Source organism: Halichoerus grypus, chromosome 7, assembly GCF_964656455.1.
Source record: "Halichoerus grypus chromosome 7, mHalGry1.hap1.1, whole genome shotgun sequence".
Taxonomy (NCBI): Eukaryota; Metazoa; Chordata; class Mammalia; order Carnivora; family Phocidae; genus Halichoerus; species Halichoerus grypus.
The window spans coordinates 86,874,290-86,895,868 of NC_135718.1; the positions used below are offsets into that span (position 1 = coordinate 86,874,290).

The 21,579-nt window shown below is 57.1% G+C and overlaps 1 protein-coding gene across 1 annotated transcript; it reads left to right on the forward strand.

Annotated features, from left to right (window-relative positions):
• The first annotated feature begins 2,314 nt into the window (after positions 1–2,314).
• On the forward strand, positions 2,315–14,246 carry LOC144382654 (uncharacterized). Its single transcript, XM_078078659.1, has 2 exons — positions 2,315–2,737; positions 13,709–14,246. Exons 1-2 carry the CDS (start codon positions 2,315–2,317, stop codon positions 14,216–14,218), a joined length of 933 nt encoding a protein of 310 aa, XP_077934785.1. The 3' UTR covers positions 14,219–14,246.
• Positions 14,247–21,579: the final 7,333 nt, after the last annotated feature.

The following is a 21,579-nucleotide window of genomic DNA, read 5'->3' on the forward strand; positions in this document are numbered from 1 at the left end:
TGGAGGCAGGAGCCAGGCGTGCAGCCATGGCTGGCCCCAGTGGTCAGGGCCGAGGATGCTCAGCTGCCCCGGAACGGCAGGCAGTGCCCTCCGATTCGCACTGGTGGCCTGCAGCACTGGGTTGAGGAAGAGTCTGAGGATGTCATTCTGCTCAGCAAGAAAGATGTCACTGCGCAATAACCGGGGGTGGAGAAGGGCGGGAGGAGGTGGAGACACGAGGACCCCATGTTTTCCCCTCACATTAAAACGTCCGTTTCCATTGAGTTGAAAATAAGTAAAGCCTGACTGCTGAGATTTCTTCTTTGCTGACAAATAAAAGACGTCATCTTGGGATTCGCTCGCGTCTGAAAATTCTGAGCAATTTCTTTGTTCCCCTTGTTAATGACAGGCCCCTGGAGGCTTGTCTGGGCGTCTGTCCAGACCTGGCCCCTGCCTGCGAGTCCACCCCGCATCCTGAAGGAGGAAGTGAGCAGAGGCGGGGGCCGGGAGGAGCGGTGCGGAGGTGGCGGGTCCCGAGGGGCTGGTGCCCCCAGAGCCCAGCGCGACCAGCAGAGTCCAGCGGGGGCGGCTCGTGGGCCGAGGGACACACGCAGCCTGGAGGGCGCGGGCAGCAGGGAAGGGCTTTCTATCCCTGTTGCCTCTGTAACCGCTCACAGGAGGAGGGACAGTGCCGCCCCCAGGGGCAGTCTGGGCATCTGGGGCCCGGGAGCAGACCCGGGAGCCCGGGAGCGGGGCGGTCCAGGGAACGCGCGGGCCTGGGAGCGACAGGAAGTAAAATCCGGGAAAGTGACAGGACGACGCTCAGAAAACGCAATATGAAGCGTCGTCTTTCTGAGCGAGCGAAGGGGTCATGGCAGGATCCTCCGGTGCCCGGGTCAGCGCAGACGGGCAGGCGGGCGGGCAGCCGGGGACCGTGGCCCGGGTTGCTGCCTGGCCCGCCCACGACTCGGGCATCGTGTGTGGTGCGCGGTGCAGGATGGCTGTAAGATTCACTGCACGTAAGGAGCAGAATGGGAGGAAGGTCCCCTTCTCCCACCCGCAGAACAACACACAGGCCTTCGTGCTCCTCGGCCAGGCTCTCAGAGGCAGAAGCAGGGACGGGACGGACACGAGCGGCTTCTTGGTGCTACCAGGCCCAAGCGGAATCCCCTCAGGGTCCTGGGGCCCCACCGGGAGCGAGCCTGGGCCTTGGCTCCTCCAGAGGGAAGGCCAGACTGCCCAGGGACGCGGCGAGGGTCCCCTCTGTGGGTGAGTCCACAGAGCTTCCTGGTGCCGAGAGCAGAACAGGGGATCCCCCTCAGGGGCATCTCGGAGCCCCTGGGGGGGCCAGTGCTCAGGGAACAGAAGGAGCCGCGGTGACCGCACAGGACTATGGCCCAGGCCTTCCCCCCCAAGAGCCTGGGATTCCCCGCGAACCCATGGAGTGGGAAGGGGTCCCCAGAAACCGAACGTGGGTGACCCCCGTCCGGGAGGTGCAGGTTTGAAGTCAGATTAGTGTCATTTGGGACATGGTGTTTGCTGCTTTCACATTTCAGCATCACAGAGCGGTTCCACGGGTAGGCGGGTAATGGAGACCCCGACTTTTACCAAAAAATGGCAATTCACTGGAAAGAGGATGAGCAAGCAGAAAAGACCTGAAGACAGCGCAGTGTCCCGGTACTGGGGCACCGGCAAGGGTCCAGCAGAGCCCGGCCGCTCAGCTCTGCTCCCTTCCCCCAGGCGGGGGTCATCATCCGAGCGCTTACACGTCCAGGCCCTGCTAGGCGCTTGCCACGTGCCAAGCACTGAGCGGACAAGTCCACCTGGGCTGTTGAGTCCTCACGACAACCTCCTGAGGTGGGCATTACTGTCGTTCCCCCGGTCTGCAGATGTGGGAGCAAGGCACAGAGAGGTCGAGTAACTCACTGAAGGTCACACAGCCAGGACCTGGAGAGCCAGGAATCTCTCCACCGCTCTCCTGTGCTGCTTCCGTCAGGCCCCGGGCGGCCAGCCTGCGCGTGCCTGCTCCCACACACCTGACAAGTCACCAGGGAGGACAGGCAGGAAGAAGGCGGGCGGTCTACGCGGTGACCCGTTTCCTCATCTCAACTACACCATACCCCCCACCCCCCCGAGGAAACCAAGCCCCAGCACATAAGTGACAGGCCGGGGCCACGGCAGCTGCTGGGGGCGGCGCTGGGGCTGTCTGGCGCTCACCTCGGCCTCAGCAAGCGCGGGGCGGGGGGCGGGGGGCGGGCTGCAGGCCCGGTTGGTGCCAGGGCACCCAAGTCAGATAAGCCCCGACCTCACGCAAGGCTGTTCCCATCGAGTCCCGATGCCGGAAGCCGCTGGAGGAGGGGCAGGGAGCACGGTCAAGGTCCCCCTGGCCCAGGACGGCAAACCACCTGCTGAGACTGCAGAGCCGCCCATTTCCTGCCCGGGTTCTGTGTCAGGGTGGAGGCCGGTGTGCAGCCTCCGGGAGGGGACAGGGCAGGGGCAGCCCGGGGCCGCTGGGGCCCCCTCCGCTCTGTGCCCGGAGGAGGCCGGGGACGGAGTTGCCGCGGACAGAGGCCTGTGGGGCCTGAGAAGAGGCTCCTCGGGGTCAGAGGCCAGGACTGGCCAGCCCACCTGGACATGGGGAGAAGGGGAAGGAGCTCCCTGGCCCCGCGGACTGTGCGAGTTGGGCCTCCTCTCTCCTGCTTGTTCTTCCAAACCAGAAGAAAGGGACTTGAGTTCCACCTGCTGGCCCTTCCTGAGGGTAAGGGGGCCGAGCGCTCGAAGGTGGGGATGACCTCGTGGGCCCTGGGCCATGACCTGCTCGAGCCAGAAGTCCGGGTGGGAGGCCCTGAACTGAGAAGGCACGGCCGCGGGGGGCATGGGGGGCTTCTCCAAAACCATGCACCTGCTCCTTGGCTCCTTCCAGAAACACACGGAACTGAAAACCAGGCGCCTCGCCGTGGCCCAGGAGAGCTGCGTGCCCCTCAGATGAGGCCCTTGAGACCCCTGGAGGTGTTACTGGGCAGTGGAAGGAGGGCTTTGCACCAGGCAACCCCCCTGCTAGCTCTGGGCCCAAGACCGTGCACAGAAAATTCTAGAAGGAGGAGGGAGTACAGCAGACTCAGAGAGGAGCCCCGTGTCCGCCCCACACCTACTCAGCTAGAGGCAGGGCCCGGAAGGTGCATTTCAACGAGCTCACCCCAGAACGTGAGGCCGTAGCTCGATGGCCCATTGGCGCGCGCCTCCCCCACCTCCCCCCACGGGGGTCTCTGCCCGCACATTCCTCAGAGGTCTTTCCCGACCCCCTGCTCTGACAGAGAAAGAGGCCATGGTGGGTCTAGGCAGGTCCTGTGTGCACCGTCCGGGAAACCCTTCTACTGCAATGTGAAGCTGAAATTTAACTGCGTGCCCTGTATTTTTATTTGCAAAATCGGGAATCCCTGAGGCAGGGGGGCTCTGCACCCCCAGCTCCCTGAGACAGGAGGGGCCTTGGCAGGTTGGAGTTCCAGGGGCGGCAGACGGGGTGCAGCGGCCACCCCCGGCCCTGCCCCCTCCCCCACCCACCTGAAAGAAGGCAAATCACTGTCTGGGGCTGCCTGGGCACCTGCAGAGGGACCTCGGGGCCAGGAACAGACCTGAGCTCGCTCTTCCCCCATCTCCCGGTCCCGTGCCCGCCGTCTGCCCCAAGCGCTCAGGCATCCTGCCGCGTCCCCAGGGGATCGCACAGCCCCGGGCACTTTGTGGCCTGGGCCAGGGTTCCAACGTGGGGAACTGCTCCATGCGGGACCCGGGGCCCCTGCCCGGACCATGAGCTCCCCGCACTTGATGCCGGTAACTATGGCAACTCGGAGCTGGGGTGAGCTGGGGTTGCTTTGTGTCCTCCCTTAAGTCCTAGCCCCCAGTACCCCAGAAAGTGACCTCATTTGGACACAGGGTCTGCGAGGTTATAGCAAACAGACGTTGGTCTCTCTGCCCCCGGCTCCTGACACTGGCGGGGCTCCTGGAACCCTTGCCATTTCCTGGGTGACAGGAGGGTGTCTTGTTCTAATGAGGCGACTCTGGGCGGGCTCCCAGGTGGAGGCGGTCATGAGGAGACCAAGCCACGATTAGGAGATTGGAACTTTCAGGCCTGCCCCTCTCTCTGGAGAAGGGAGAGGGGCTGGAAATGGACTTAGTGACCGGTCACAGCTATGTGATGAGGCCTCTATAAAATCCCGAGAGCAGGGGGTTCGGGGAGCTTCTGGAGGCGCGGGGAGGGTGGTGCTTGGAGCTCGCCCCACACGTCTCTTCCTCTGGCTGGTCATCACCTCCTGTAATAAGCCGGTCAACTGAGTAAGTACTTCCCCGAGTCCAGCAAATTAACTGCCCCCCCAAGGAAGAGATCGTGGGACCTCCCCGATTTGTGGCCAAGTTGGCAGAAGTTGCGGGTCTGACGTGGGGGGCCGTCTTGCAGGACCGAGCCCTGAAAGGCGTGATGCCCGGGTTGCCAGCGTCGGAACTGAGTTCAGTCATGGGACACGCGCCTGGTGGCACAGCATTGCCTGTTGGCGGGAAAGCCCACACGTCTGGGATCAGCGGTGTCAGAAGTGAGATGCTCCATGTGAGGAGGAAAGGAGACACAGGGGGAAGGAACACGGCAGGCGAGCTGAGCTGGAGTCGTTCCTCGCAGACTATCTCAAGAGGTCGTCCCGGGCCGGCGAGGTCACTGGGGTGGGCCATGTCCTTGTGGGAACGGGGACTGGGACACAGAAACGGAGGCAGGGAGGACCAGGAAGACGCAGACGGAGGACGGCCGTCTACAGGTCACCGAGAGAGGTCTCAGTAGGAGCCAAGCTGCCCACACTTTGATCTCGGCCTTCCAGCCCCCAGACTGAGACGTGGCACGTTTCTGTGGGTTCAGACACCCCACCAGGGTGCTCTGTTACGCAGACTCGGCTGGCGAACCAGGACCCCTGCGGGCTGTGCCCTCTGTCCGGGCACCCCCCCATCCCTCCGTTTACTCAGCTGGGAGCCTCCACAAGGACACGTCGGCAGGGAACCGCAGGACACCCTGGGCTTCTTGGGTCCCTTTACTCTTGTCTGAGGAGCAGGCTCGCCTTGGCTCGGGAAGAAAGCAGCCGCTGGTGCTACCCGGGGGTGGGGGGGACCCGGCCCCAGGCTGGCCTCCGGGTGCGGGTGCCTTGCTGAGGCATTTGGGGACTGGCTGCAAAAAGCTCCCTGGGAGCCCAGAACAAGACCGTCCGGCTGCGTCGCCAAAGGAAAGCAGTGGGACTTGATGTAGCTGGAAGATGCGCTCGCCTGTCTGCGGGGCTGGTCTGTGCTCTGGGGATGGACGGACGGGGAGGCCGCGCTCGCCCAGGCAACGCTGTGCAGCACGTCTCCGTGTGTTCGCGGCACCCCGCGCAGCACACACAGCAGGTGCTCGCCCTTGCCGAGCTCCCCGCCCGCCCCAGCCAGCCGTGCTCAGAGGAAGGAGGTAATCCGCAGGCTGGGGGCGGTCAGCTCGGCGGCGGGCGTTTTCGACACCAGCTCGGGAGCTCCCGTGTCCCAACCAGCTGTCAGAGGCAGTGCTGGGTCACCTGGGGTGGCTCCTGCCATCTACTCTGCAGATGGGGGCCCTGGTCCCACGAGCCCTTCCCAGGGTCGGGTTGGAGGGTGGTGTGGGTACAAGCCTCCCCAAGACCTGCAGCAGTGGGGGCCATTCCAGAAGCCGGAGTGAAAAATCAGAGAGACATCCACCCGCCCCCCCGCCCCCAGCAACCGAGTTGGGGCTTCAAGGGTGAGCATGACACGGAGCTGCTCCGGACAGAATGTCTGCCCCCCCAAATTCATAGGTGAATCCCACCTCCCACCGTGATGCCATGAGAAGGCCTCTGGGAGGTGAGTAGTCATGAGAGGGGGGCCCCCTCCACCTCCAGAGCTGGGAAAAAGCCCCCACCAAAGCCCCCAGGCTGAGCTGCTTTGCGACCGCATGGAAATGGACCAACACAGGACCAGACTTGGCTTCTTTTCAGTGGTTTTTAAGGAGAGAAATGCCAGGTTTGAGTGACTGTCACCTTGGGTCCGCCTCGGGACCCCCGAGCCAGGGGAAAGTGGGGATGGGAGCAGAGGGGCGGCAGCCCTGGAGCTCTGTGCCTGGCCGGAGTGCCCGGGCATCCTGAGGGGAGGCTCCAGCACCCCCAAGCTTGCATCCGGCCCTTCTGCGGGCACAGCAGGGAAAGGGGACGGACACCAGCGGGCAGAGCGACCCTGCGGCCAGCACACTGGGCCTGAGCTGCAGGCAAGGACAGGCTGGAGGTGAGTGAGAGGCTCAGGTCCAACACTGTCACCCTGACGAAGGCAGTGGCCTTCCCACCCTGCCTCCTCCTCTCTGAGCTGCCCCCTGCCCGTCACACAGAGGCTCCTCCTCAAGACGGCTCTGCTGGACGCCAGACGAGATGGACAGGACTGCCTGAGTCCTCCGCCCAGTCTTTACTGGGGTCCAGGCCCGGACGGCTGGGAGACCACCCCTCTGCACTGGGTGACTGTGGGGGGGCCGCGGGAGGGCCGTGCAGCCTACGGCCCCCTCCCTGGGGCAGACCCCGTGCTAGGGCGGCCTCTCAGGGGAGCCCTGGGCTGTGGGGCCCAGACCTGGCTTCAGGCCCTGCTCCACCCCTGGCTGGGGTCCGGCCAGGCCACTGTGACCAACCGGACACCAGCCTCTCAAGAAGGGTGCTGCCTGGCACCGGGAGGGGGGTCAGCTGATGGCTACCCTGAGGGAGGGTTGGCCTCAGCTTTGGAGCCCTGGTCAAGGTCATCTTGTTGGCCCCTCCAGCCAGTGACAGAAGGAGGCAAGGTTGGAGAGCCTGGCCACGTCCACCCGCGTGGGCCCCTCTGGGCGGCAGCGTTGGCTCCTCCCACTCACCCCGCTGTCTCCCTTTTCCTCCCCCGGCCCTGCTGCCCTCACCCCGGCCTCCTGGAGCACCTAAGCCCAGGCTCCCTCTCCAAAGCCCGTGCCTCGGTTTCCACGAGGGGAGTGTGACCGCCCAGCACCCAGCAGGCAGGGTGCCAGGAGCAGGAATGGGGCTCCCCACCCCTGGTGGCCTCAGTGTCCACCCAGCGGAGAGGCGTCCACTACAATCAAAACACCTGAAGAGACGCAGGGGAGCAGCAAGCAAGCCAAACCAAGGTCTCCCAGGCACCTGCCCCCGCCTGCCCAGCACTGCCCCCCTCTTCCCCTGCTGGGGTCAGGACGCTGTCCCTCCTCAGCCGGGGGTGGGGGACATGCCTCCACGCTCGCCTCGTCCTCCCCCCACCGGCCTGCAGCTCTGTGGTCACGTGCTCAGGGGAGATTCGCTCCCACAGTCTGTCCCCAACCACAGGGACACTGTGGCCTCGGAAGCCGGGAGCCCCGACCCTCCTCCTTGTGGCCCTCCTGCCCCCAAGTCCTCCCCCGCCCTGGCCACTCAGTCCGGACGTGCCATTTGCTGGTGGCTTCCCCAAAGTGGGGTACCCAGGGCTCGGCACCGCTCCCGGGAGGGGTCAGGTCAGCTGGGCCCACGACGGCTCCACACACACCTTCTCGTGGACACACCTTGAGGTCAGCTCTCCTGGACTCGGTGCTGACCGTGCAAAGAGCCAGCTGCACGTCCATCTCAGTCACTGCCACCATGCACACCTTAGCCTCAGTTTCCTTAACTGTCAAATGGGGCGAGTATAGCACCTGCCCAGCGCAAGGCGCGGTCAGAAGGAGGAGTGACGAGAACGGCCAGCGGCCGCCACGGGGCACCCGAGCACCGCCGCCCAGGCCCGCAGGCCGAGGCCAGGCCGGGGTGGGTCCCTCGCTGCACCTGCCACCCGCAGAGCCGGCCCCGGCCCGCTGGCCGCCCCTGCCCCGCGCCTCACCTGCCCTACTGGAAGGCCGAGTGTGTCGGCGCCCCACGCCCGGATGCGCATCCCAACCTCAGCGGCTGTGGCCGATGAGCAGGTGTGGGGACGGTGTTCCTGGGAGGGACGCACCTTTACTAAATGGAACCAACCCGGAGCCGGCCGCGGCCAAGAACATGACAGAGCTGAGTCCGGCCCAGTCTTCTCCGCTCACCTGGCCTCCGGTGTCTCGCGCTGCTGGTCCTCACTGCCCCCCATCCTGTTCCCGCTAGCCTGCAGCGGGCGCCCACGGGCCTGAGAGCTCCGGGGACGGGGTCCCCTCTGTGGAGAAGCACAGTTCGGCAGAGCTGGGAAAGCAAAGGGTCTGGGGAATGACCCACGGGACACGGAAGCAGATGTTTGAACACCACCTCTTCCTCTTGCCAACGAAATGGGGCAAAACCTCTTTCTGGTCAGGGTGGGGAAGGGCACAAATGCTTACACAGTCCCCCTTCCTCCTAGTGGGGGATGAAGCCAAGGGACAGCATTTCGAGCTGGATCAGAGTAGAGAAAAAGTCCCGTTTCCAAAGTGTCCTCCAGGACTGGCACCAAGGGAAAATCAGGAGGACATCTCTCTGACAGTTAATTTTACGTGTCAAATTGACTAGGCCATGGGTGCCCAGATATTTGGTCGAATATTTTTCTGGTTGCGTCTGTGAGGGCGTTTCTGCATGAGATTAACATTTAAATCAATAGACTGAGTAAAGCAGATTGTCTTCCCAATGTGGGTGGGCTCCACCCAATCAGTTGAAGGCCTGAACAGAACAAAAAGGCTGAGGTCCCCAGAGCAAGAGGGAAATCCTCCTGCTTGACTGCTTCTGAGCTGGGACTTCAGTTTTTTCCTGTCTTCAGACTTGAACTGAAACATCAGCCCTTCTTGGGTCCTGAGCCTGCTGGCCTTCAGACCAGAACTGTATCATCACCCCTCCTGGGTCTCCAGCTTGCTGACTACAGCCTCTGTAATCACATGATATACCAACATATGATATTCCCTATAGTATATGTGTATATACACACATCCAGTTGGCTCTATTTCTCTGGAGAACCCTGACTAATGCAGGATCCTAATCCAAAGAGCAACACAATATCATCCTCACTCTCTGCATTGGCAGAGACAAGTTCTTTGGGCATATGGAGGAAAATGGTACGTGTGCAAATGTACTGAGTCAACATATCCTCTTTGGAGACCGTCCTTGGAAACAACTGTATGCGGTGGAAGTGTCTTGTGCACATAAAGATGTTCATGAGGACATTGTGTTTTCCCTCCTGGCCACAATGATCGCCTCAGGGTTGGGCACATGGCCAAGCCAGGTCAATCAGCATAAATGAGATTATATTCAGGAGATTTTGTAGGAACTGATTTAAAAAAAAAAAAAAAAAAAAAGCTTGCTTTTTCTTCTGAGAAGATCGTTGTCCCTTAGGCTTCTGGCAGCCACCTTGTCACCATGAGGGAGACGGCCAGCCTGAGAATCTAAAGCACAGAATAAAGTCTTAGAGCCACTTATGCCCCAAGCCAGAGAACTCCCTTAGTCTTTCATTGGCATAAGCAACAATTTCTCTGGTTTGATTCAGTAAGTTTAACGTGTGTTTCTATAATCCTGACTGATTCCATAGGGGTGAACTGCTATAACAGTGGGACACCAGATCATCCAATGGCCATCAACAGTAAGTTGATTAAGTAACTATCCAGGATCCTAAAAACAAAATGTTTCACAATTAAACAAGAGGATGTGGGTCTATATTTGTACATGTAGAAACTAGCCCACATTATATTAGTAAGTTTTTTTTTAAAGGTAATAAAACAGCAACAGAATATGATCTGGGAAGAGTATGTAGCAAGTACCTTACCAATAGTCACCTCTGGGGGGTAGAACTGAAATTCAAAAAAAAAATGTATATATTTTTTATATATTTTGTATACTTTATAAATATATATTTTTTATATATGCATTATAATTATATATTTTAATTATATAATTTATATATTTATTATAGCTTATATTTTATATATAATTATATATTTTATAAATACATATTTATATATATATGTTATAATTTTAGTGTTGTCTTATCCTGCAATGCTAACTTGTTACTTTTCTAATCAGAATAAGAAACAATTATTTTCATTTTGGAAAAAGAGAATATTTGACAATTTTTTTTTTAAAAGATTTTATTTATTTCTTTGACAGAGAGAGACACAGTGAGAGAGGGAACACAAGCAGGGGGAGTGGGAGAGAGAGAAGCAGGCTTCCCGCTGAGCAGGGAGCCCGATGTGGGGCTCGATCCCAGGACCCTGGGATCATGACCTGAACCGAAGGCAGACACTTAACGACTGAGCCACCCAGGTGCCCCTGACAATTTGTGTTTTAGAGCATTTTGAGTATCCTGGTGTCAAAATGGCCACTTACCAACACATCGGTTAGAATGGTGGGAATCCATCGGCAATACCCAATGCTGGTGAGCACCCCCTTGCTGGTGGGGATGCAAAATGGTGCAGCCACTTTGGAAGACAGTTTGGCAGTTTCTTACGAAACATACTCTTCCCAGACACTCCTTGGTATCTGCCCCAAGGAGGTGAAATTCTCATCTGTGCTCCAGTCTTCACATGAATCACCCAAACTCAGAAGCCTTCTGTAGCTTCTATGCCCTTGCTCCTCAGTTCTCCCAGCCTGGGACACCCTTCACACATCTACCCTCCAAGGTTGATCTCAAATGCCACCTCGGCCACAAAGTCTCCCTCATCCCCCAGGCCTTCCTTTGCACCCCCCCCCCCCCCCAGTGCCTTGCTCCTGTCTGTTAGGAACTAGAAACTCTGACTAGCAGTGGCTTGAATACATCAGGAGTTATTTTTCCTTTAAGTATGGAGGAAGGTGGTTGCTGATTAGTTCAGTGACTCAGTAACATCAGATCCGAGGTCTCTGAGAGTCTCTTGACCTTCCCCTCATGACTACAAGATGGCTGCCATTGCTCGGAGATCACACACTCACCTCATGGTCAAGAGAAATGAGGGGCTGGGCAGGGTAGAACGTTTCTCATTTGTCTTTCTTCAATCCAAGAGCTTCCAACAGGTGTCCTCTTACACCTCATTGTCGAGAACTGGCCCACTGGCCCCCCTCAGACCAGGTCCGGACCTCCACTTCTGACACCAAGCGAACTTAACTGAGACCTGAACAAAATGGGGTCCTGTCATCAGGAAAGAAGGGAGGGGGGAAGGCTTTTCTGGGGTCCTTTTTGACACTCTTTATCCATTTCACCTCCACCCCGTCTCTAGCGACCACCAATCTCTTCTCTGAGCCTCTGAGCTTGGGTTTTGTTTTTTAAGTCCCACAAACAAGTGAGGTCAAATGGTATTTGTCTTCCTCTGACCGACTTCACTTAGCACGATGCCCTCAGGTCCAGCCACGTTGCTGCAAATGGCGAGTTCCATTCTTTCTCATGGCCGGATAGTATTCCGTGATCATAAATGAAATCATGTTTTCTCCGTTCATCTGTCCATAGACACAGGTTGCTTCCATGTCTTGGCTGTTGTAAATAAAGCCACAGTGAACATGGGGTGCAGGTAGATTTTCGAAGCAGTGTTTTCACTTTCCTCCGAGAAATATCCCCAAGTGCCATTATTGGATCACAGGGTAGCTCTACTTTTAACTTTTTGAGGAAACTTCACAGTTTTCCACAGTGGCTGCCCCAGCTTGCATTCCCACCAACAGTGCACGAGGGTTCCCCTTTTTCCGTATCCTCGCTGACACCTGTTGTTTCTTGTGTTGCTGATTTTAGCCATTCTGAGAGGTGTGAGTCCGTATCTCATTGTGGTTTTGATTTGCATTTCCCTGATGATGAGTGATATTGAGCATCTTTTCATGTGCCTGTTGGCCATCTGGATGTCTTCTTTGGAGAAATGTCTATTCTGATCCTCTGCTCATTATTTTTTTTAAAGATTTTATTTATTTATTTGAGAGACAGAGTGAGAGAGCGCACAAGCAGGGGGAACTGCAGAGGGAGAGGGAGAAGTAGGCTCCCCGCTGAGCAGGGAGCCCGATGTGGGACTCGATCCCAGGACCCTGGGATCATGACCTGAGCCGAAGGCAGACGCTTTACCGACTGAGCCACCCAGGTGCCCCCTCTGCTCATTTTTAAATCAGATTTTTTTGCTATAGAGTTGTGTGAGTTCTTTATATATTTTGGATTATTAGCCCTTTATCAGATATATGATTTACAAATATTTTCGCCCATTCTGCAGATTGCCTTTTCATTTCGTTGTCTCCTTTGCTGTGCAGAAGCTTTCTAATTTGATGTCCCACTTACCTATTTCTACTTTGCTGCCTTTGTTTGGTGCTTATCGAATGGCAATGCATGGTCTCTGCTGCGCTCCCGCCTCCCAGCCTAGAGGATGGCACTAGACCCTGGAAGGCCTCGTAAGGGATGCAGACTCGGTTTTGGGTACAGCAGGGAGCGGGAGGGACATGCTCTGAGCCGCATGCAGAAGCTGCCGCTATGGCCTGGATGCAGGCGAGGGGGGAGAAAGGGCAGGGCGGCCACGTTAGGGTGCGCCGGGAGGCAGGGAGCTCCTGGCCCGACTGGGGCAGGATGGGAGCCAGAGGAGCGGGGAGGGGCTCGTGCAGTCCCAGGTGAGGTGGGCCAACGGATGAGCCACAGCAGCCCGGGCTGAGGGCGTGGTAGCCTGGAGCTGGAGGTGCTGCAGGTGGCAGGTGCACGCAGGTGCTGGGCTCCAGAGATGCACCCGGCAGCCCCGGGGGGTCAGGGGGCGAGGGCCAACCGTCCAGCGCAGAGACCGCGAGAGGCCGCTGGGAGAGGAGGACGTGTTAACCAACCAGGACCCTTCTGGCTGGGGGCTTACCGCTCCCGGGCTGAAACAATCCTACAGCAGGAGACCAGAACTTAGACCCAGTACCACGTGCTGTGGCCTGGTGAGCCCGAAGGGCCCCCCGGGGGACCAAGGCGGCCTCCGCCAGCCCCTGCTGCTGGCTCTGCTCCTGACGGCGGGGGTGCGGCAGGTGGCTCCCCAGCAGGGGGAACGGGAGGCCGCTCTGGCTGGGAGCACCCACGGGAGAAGCCGAGGTGCTCTGACGGCGCCCGGGGTCCTGCTGGGTTGTTGGCCGCCAGGCCCACCTAACAGGACTCGGGAGCGCGGCACCAATGGCTTGCATTTCCTGTCCCCACAGTGGGAGGGGAGCAGTGCCTCTACTGATGGCCCAGCAGCCCACCCAGGGCCCCTGCCGCCATCGCTCAGAAGTGAGGGCCCTGCTCTCCCCAAGGGGCCAGTCCTTTCTGCTTTCCCTCTCAACACTGCAAACCCATTTCAACTGGTTATATACCTTTTCCAGGCAGGGCCTAGGTGTGTGCACACACGTCCAGCCAGACACCGCTGTGGGCCGGCCGCACGTTTGTATACCTTCTGCAAACCTTGCCACCCTAGAAACTCAAGATACCCTCTTACACATCAGAATCGATCTCTCTCCTGGGGACCTCTGACCCTCTGCAGCAGCCAGTCTGGTGTGACCCATGCTGGGGTTTCGGGGGAAAGTGTGCGTGCTCCCCCACTCTCTCCCACCGCCCCAGACACCACCTCTTGCCACGCCTCCACAGGTGCTTTTATCTCCCAGCCCACCCCCAGCCCGGCTGGCAGCTGGGCGCCAGGAATCTCCTGCGGGCAGCACCCATATGTCATCAGCTCTGTAATGTCGGTGGATGTGGCTCATCAGGGTCCCCGACCCCGCTGCTGCACACACGCATGCACACGCACATGCAAGGGCAGGGGCCGTGTTTCAGAGGCACCTCATCAACTCTTCTCTGTCTTCCGGTCTTCCAGGTGGACGAGGCTGGCAGGCTCCAGCATCGGGACGGGGCTGCCTCCCAGAATTTGGCCCCTGGCATCATCACCTTCTCACCTGCCGCCGAGGCCCTGAGAGAACTTGGCACGGGGCCGCCCTCGGGCCCAGGGGCCGCGTTGAGCCTCTTGCATTTGCAAACCAGCTGGACCTGGCTCCTCCCCTCTGCTGGAGGGAGTGACACACAGGACAGCCCCGCAGGACAGGGACGGGCCGAGCTGCCCCTGAAGGTGACCCTGGGCCAGACACCCGGAGAAGCAACTGCGGGTTCGGCAGACACGTGCCAGAACATTCTGGGTGTGGCTGCCTGTGAAAGTCGAGCTGGGGACTGCGCCATCACACACAGAATACTGAGGGAAAGAAACCAGACCCGGAAAAGCACCATTGCACTTACATGGAGCACAAATGAGGTCAGACGTCAGGACAGGGCTGGCCACGGGCGCAGACAGTGGCTGGGAGGGGGCACGAGGGGGCTTCTACAGTCATGCTGATGTCATTTCCCGAGCTGGGTGCTGGTCAAGTGGGTTCAGCGTGCTGAGTCAGTGAGCTGTACGGGTATGTGCCTTGTCTGTGCTTTACTTCAATCAAAAAAAGAAGTCAACGCGGTGGGGTGTCCCGGCTGCACCCCCTCGGGGGATAGCGGCAGGCAGCAGCCTCGACCTCTGGCTCTGCCGTGGGCCGGTATCTACGGAGCTGAACACAGGCACCTGCTCTGACCCCGCAGTTCCACTCCCAGCCACGCACCCAGCCACACCTCCCCGCACTCCCCTGGGCCAGGTCTGCGACTGCCGGGGAGGGTCAGAGAGGCCCTCTTGAGTTCTGGGGCACCCAATGTCACGGCCAGCTTGGCCCATCTGTGGCGGGGACCCCCAGCCCCTGCAGCTACGTTTCCCTCAGCACAGAACCACCACGAAGGTACAGCTGGGATGGCCTCTGAATTCCCAAACACTGAACTTTCCAGCTGAGAACAGAAGTGCTAAACACCAGTCCCAACGTGCAGGGCGCACTCGGGGGTGGGGGGGGGTGCTGGCTTCACCTCGCACGTCACCCAGCCGCCCCGGGGTGTCCTGCGGTCATGACTCCCAGCCCAGCATCCTGGGATATCACTTCTCACAATGCCTTCCCAGGGACGGAGGGCCTGGCAAACGTTTCCATCATACCATCTCTGAAGGGATGAGCCCTGTGTCTAATAACGGGATTTAGCCTGGAACCAGCAGCATCAGAGAACACAGGACTGCCGTGTGCCTCCCCCCCAACCCCGACAAACTCCTTTCCGGCCAACCTCGGGGGCTTCTCGGGCATTTGACCCAGAGAGGAGAGGTCAAGAACTTGAGCAGAGGCTGCAGGAAAGGAAGAAGTTGCTCTAGTCAGTCGGGGGCGGGGGCGGTGGGGGGGGCAGGGCCATCATCCCAGCGAGCCCCGCACTAACCAGACCCAGATACCCTTGTCTGCAAGGCACCGCCTGAGGACGTCCGACGTGGATTCCTCATTAATGACATGGGGTCTTGGACGTGCCTTCCGTTTTCCAAGCTCACGGCATCGAGGGACTCTGCAGGGGTCCCACTCTTGGATCGCACCCTAAATGCAGTCGATGGTACACAGCACAGGGGCATCTGGGAGGCCCGGAGGAAGACGAGGGTGTGCACACAGCCACTCACTAACCCAAAGGGCTCCCAAGGAGTCTGGGCTGTGGCCCTGGACGTCTCCAGCCAAGACACCGCCGAAGTCGCGGGGCACTCTGGTGCGCGTAGGGAAGGGCAGCACCGGGTACGGACACAGACAGCCTGACACCCTCCCCTGAGGTGGGGTGACATGCGGAAGGTGCCCAGAGAGAGCTCTTGAAGCTTTCAGAGCTGAGCGTATTTTTTTTAAGTTTTTATTTATTTGAGGGGGGGGGGAGAGTGCGAGCAGGGGCAGGGGCAGAGGGAGAAGCAGACTCCATGCTGAGTGTGGAAACTGACACAGGTCTCGATCCCAGGACCCTGAGATCAGGACCTGAGCCGAAACCAAGAGTTGGTCGCTTAACTGACTGAGATTAAGGAGCCCCAGGACTGAGTGAATCTCATGTCAGAATCACCACCAGTAAAGCGGAACACAAAACTCTCATGCCATCTTCGGAAAACTAAGAGCAACTGGTACAATGAACATAAGTCTCCTCTGAATTAATTATCTCATCTTTTTATTTTAAAAGAAGAAAGGAAACCAAGCAGCTGAAGGGCAGAGCAGTTAAAACAGCAAAGCTGCTGAGGGAAGAGGAGCGAGAAGTGGGTCAGATCCCAGTGACGTGGCGGCTGGACGCAGAGTCGGATGCAGCAAACCTCCATCCCATCAGGTCCCGGGGCTCACCGGGCCCCGTTTCTGGAAGCTGAGCCTTTGCTGTACACATTCTAGATGCGTCACCCGCATACAGGTCACACTTCATGGTCACGCGAAAGGCACGCAGTTCCCACAGCCACCCGGAGGGCACCACGTCCCGAGCAGGCGCTGCGCCTGCCTGCTGGGTCCTTCTGCGGGTCCTCTTTCTCTCCTATTTGACACTTTGGTGCAAGACCCGGGGCTGCCTGATCCTCCGTGCCCTGCCGGCCAGCTTCACAGCTCACCCTCTCATCCACTTCCCCTTCCCGAAGGGAGATGCCAAGCTCCGAAGGTAATGCTTCCCAACAGTGAGACCCTCTCACTGTTCACTGTGTTCACTGGGTTCACTGATGATTTGAGCCAAGCCAGCAATTTACAATTTGTTGCTTTAAGACAAGTTGCTCCCAGTTTCCTCCACTCCTGAAACTGAGCCTGGCCCATAACTCAGATTCCATGAGATAAGACACATGAGTTCCGTCTGCATATAAAACACAGCCTTGTGTGTGTTTAAATCAACCTTAACTTTTCTTTTTTTTTAAGATTTGTGAGTGAGTGAGTGAGACAGAGAGCACAAGCAGGGGGAGAGGTAGAGGGAGAGGGAGAAGCAGACTCCCCGCTGAGCAGGGAGCCCGACGCAGGACTCGATCCTAGGACCCGGAGATCATGACCTGAGCCGAAGGCAGAGGCTTCACCGACCGAGCCACCCAGGCGCCCCTCAACCATAACTTTTAAGGCATGATTTCCATCCCTGCTGCTGTAAGAGGCTCACTCCCAGATTATAAAGCCTTCATTTTGTGGGCTGCATGTGTTCACATCTTTAGCAAAGAAAACAGCTCTGCATAATCTTTAAGGACATAAATGCCTATTTCCAGCTTTAAAATTTGTAGTGAAGCAAGATAACCCGAGAGACTAACCCATCTGGACCATAAGTAAAGTCACCTTTGCATTTTATCTTTTGTGCTATTCTACTGAATGCTTTTGGCCTATCGACCTGGCAGGTCTGGAAAGGAAAATGTATTTAACATTCCAAATCTCTTCGTGGAAATGGTGGAGGTTGTCCTTCTGGCCAGAAAGCCAATTCACGGCCTCCTGCGTTCCCAGAAACAAAATACAAAGCTCCAAACCAGATGCCCACTCTTGGCCCCCAAGGTCAAGTAAAGGAGGGTTTGAGGTGACAGAAAGCTTCCCGCCAGCACCACAGGGCCCGCCTCGGCTCACAGCCGACTCGCTGGCCCCAATACACCCACGCTCTGCCCCCCAGCTACAGACTCGAGGTTTTCAGTGTTTCCTATAATTACAGACTGCGGGGAGGCTTCCTCATTCAGTCTTATCAAGCAAACCAAAAAAAGAATTTCTATGAAAATATGTAAATACTGTAATTGAGTTTGGGATATTTTGCATCAACTACAGATGTCTCGAGATAGAATTTTCCTTCTAGCTCATTCACTTTTGTTAGAAACACTTCATTTTCCCAAAAAAGAAACACTCCTAAAACGAAGAGCTATCTTATTGCTAACAAACACAGAATCCCAAAACACTCGCACACCCACCGAGAACTGAAGTCAATGTCCGCGCAACAGGGCTCCTGTTGTATAACCCAGACCTTCCAGGGCGACCTCTGACCGTGCCGATTACCTTCCTCTTGTCGAGGCCAAGCAAGGACTCAGGACAACACTCACTCCAATGGCCCAGAAGTTGCTGGGATTAAACTGAGGAGCTGGGGCAAGTGACAACCCGTGTGCTTCTACAGAAGGACAGGAGGGTCGGGGCACAGCAGGCTCAGGGGACAGGGAGCCGTGGAAGAGCGTTCTCCCCAAGAAACACAGGAGGGCAGCTTCACCCCATGCAGCTCCTGGACCAGAAAGAGTCCCAACAAGGACGTCCTGTCGCGGACGCGGGGTTGCAAGTCTCACCGATCGCACGGCACGGGGTATCCATGAAGAGCAGCGGCTTCGGGGTGGAGGGCTGTGACCAGGAGAACGCATGGACGCTGCCAAGCAGATACCCGTCGTCCCCTCGGGCACCAGCAGCACCTTACGTGACAGCCCTGACCTTGACGGTCACCTCGCGGATCCTTCCTTATTGTTCCCACGCAGGATGCGCATTTCTCAGTGATTAGGGTCTAAGATTTAAAACACTTAAAAGCTGCACTTAAGATTGCAGAGCGAAGTCAGGGCTTTCTTCCCTTCTCTTGGATCAAAAAAGGATCAACCAACCAGCCAGTGGCCACAGGGGAAGGTGGAGGCAGACCTGGGAGGCCCTGATCCCGCGGCCCCAGGACCTCCGGCAGAGCCTGCAGGGCCCCGCGCAGATGGGGAGCTCCGGGCACCAGGCCCGGGAAAGGGCGAATGGGTGGCTTCCTCAGGAGTCCAGGAACACCGCCCCCTTTCAGAGGCAGCACGAACCTCAAGTTCAAGGTCAGCAGCTGACACTGCCCAGGGCAGGCGCAATGCGGGGAAGGACGGGGCTGTGAACACCGCCCACCCCATTCAGCAGATGAAACGACGCCAGGCTTCAACACGGCTCTCTTCTGAACATCTAACCCTCCCAGCAGTTTTCTCACGGAAATTCTCCTCTCCGGAGATTCTGGGGACAAAGTCCGTGCCTCCCACGGAAGCTCCCAGGGCTGCTCTGGGCGCCGTGTCAGTTCCTCACTGGTGCCACTGGCCAGTCCCCAGCGTGGCGGCGACAGCCCACTGGGAGCACAGACGCCGCTGCCGGACTCGAGGGTGCGCGGAGTCAGGGAAATTCGGAGCTGCCGGGCACCTGACGCTGTGGCAGGCAGGAGAGACCACGTGCGCCCCTGGGTTCACCCTGTGGGGGGTGGGCGGCAAGGAAAATCCCAAGTTGGTATTTCTCGTCTAAAATATAATGAAGCACATTGAAAGACGTTTAAAATGCCATTCCTGTTTTCAAAAGGGACTTATAATTTCCACAGGTGTGACTACGGGCGTGGAGCGCTAGGAGTTTTAAGAACCAGCGTGAAGAAGCTGCCCATGGCACGTGCGTCGCGAAGTGTTAGCCAAAAACCTTTCCCCGGCCTCTACAGACAGGAACCCAAACCCTTGTGCCTGCTGGGGATTCAGTGCCCCTCCCCCAAGCCTCACTTCTCGTGCAGTGCAAAGGCCCAGCGGCATGCTTCTCTGCACATCTGCCTTCCTGGGAAAACCACCACGTATGAAAACAAACCCACCCACAGAACACTATTGGCTGCGTCAGTGATTCCTTCTTCACATATTAAAAAAATTGTTACCCACCGCTAAAGAAATCATTCTCAGAAGCGAGGGGGAAAGAGTTAAATTTACACACGAGGAACTTGGAGGTTGCCTTGGCACAAATTTTTCATTATGGCGTAACCATAAACTTAGTCCTCCAGTGAAATATGCAAGCGTTCCTAACAGCAGTCATTAAAACAGAAAGTTGTGCTCTCTCGTGTCTAGAGGCTGGTGCCCTGGTGCGTAGACTTCAGTTTAGGGAGTTTCTGGGCCACAGACACCTGTATAATTCAAAGTCTTCACATCTATGATTTCTTCAGATTTAACAAAAATAACCAATAAACGTGGCCATCATTCCTTTACATCCTAAGTCGCTATGACCATGTCACAGACTTACCCTCTCATAAAACCGGTTACCTTATGAAGAAAAACTACTTAGAAAGGCAGGTCAATTCACACCGCTTGTACTGGGGCATTGTGTGAATGTGTGTCCTTCCCAGAAGACCCCGGCCGCCCCTCAAGGGAGCGCCCCGCGGCCGCCCCGTCATCCCCAGCCGCCCAAGGTTTGCTGTTGTAGCTGTTTCTTTTCTAATCAGTCTTAGACTTAAGCTGAAAGCTTCACTTTTCTAGTATTATTAAGATGTAAAAATCTCTCGATTCTCAAAAACTCTCTAGAGACAACCGAACGGGGACACGGGAAGCCCACGGCCCATCGGGATGTTGGCCCCCCGCGCGGTGCTCGGTCGAGGAAACGTCCTTCCCTGGAGGGCTGCCCGCTCTAACGTCTTCATCAAGTGTGCTCAGACCCCAAAGAAAGCTACTCTTGAGTCAGTGTTCTTCACCCCTTCTGCATGGCACCGAAGGCCCCTAGAACACTTCATTCACATTCACAGCTCCTTATACATGCTCCAGGTTCTGACAACTTCAGAGCACCCGAGTATAGACTTTTCAGGGACATGTCAGAGGTATTAAGCATCAGCCCTTTGGATGCACTCTGGGGACCCCTTTCACATCCCTTAGAGTTCTGAGGAGACGTACGGACACAAATCCATCTTTCTAGTAAAAACAAAAACGGCACAACAACAACAGGTTTGGGGTTTTGAAGTAAACATCTTTAGAAAAGGAGACTACAGGACAGAGACATGAAGGAGCAAGAGCCCCTGGAGCGTTCTTGCGCACAGTGCACTTTATGTGGTGCCGTTTTCAGGCTACGGGGTTATAAAGTTATGACACAGCATTCCTTGGTAAACTGTGCCGTGGAGGGTAACACTTAGAACCAAGAGGCCAACTCTTCACAACAGCACTGAAGGTACATACAGCTCTCAGGAGACACACAAGCTGTGGCTAGGCACGTTGAGAAGGTTGCAATCTGTTACTTAATTCACTTTTTTTTTTTTAAAGAATTTACTTAGAGAGAGAGAGTGCGCGCAGGGGCAGAGGGAGAAGCAGACTCCGTGCTGAGCGCAGAGCCCGACGCGGGGCTCGATTCCACAACCCTGAGATCATGGCCTGAGCTAAAACCAAGAGTTGGGCTCAACCGACTGCGCCTCCCAGGGGCCCCATGTTGCTGAATTCACTTCTGAATGGGAAGTGACTTCTGGTTTGTACACGAACATTGTGATTTCTACATGCAGAGAAGCACGCGCCTGAGACGGCTGACACTTTTGGAGCTGTGGACGGGGATATGCTGCAGGCGCCCACAGCCAGTGGGGAGGATGACGGAGAGAATCCCGGGGTGTGGTGAAACCGGAAAGACAGGGCTTACTGTACCTCTAATGAAGGCATCAGAATTTCAACAACAGACTCCAAATCAGTCAGCTCAACAGTGTCCCTGCTCATACGAAGTCTTCATGAAATCGGCGTACGAAACACCACAGATCAGACGTTCCTATGCTTAAAATTCAGGGCTTGCTAAGGCCCTTTCACCCACAAACTACATAAGGGAAACAGTAACTGTGTGAGTTCCAGGGTCTACGCTGTAGAACAAAACAGTAAAATATTACACCTCTGTTGCGCTCTTGACGGGAGGAGTAAGCCACCGCGCCGAGGCGGGCCAGGGGACACGCAACAGCCATTTGAAACAAACGGAGGAGACACATGATCACGTCTTCCCTCTGTCTGTGTTACTCAGTATTTTCAACTTAGGAAATCTGGAAGAAACAGTGACGAGCTGTGTAAACTTTGGGGAGTGAAGTCCTGGGCTTTTCACATTCAGAAGAACTTATTTTAGAGCCGACAGATTATTTCATAGTGTCATCTAAGCGTCACAAACAAGCAACATG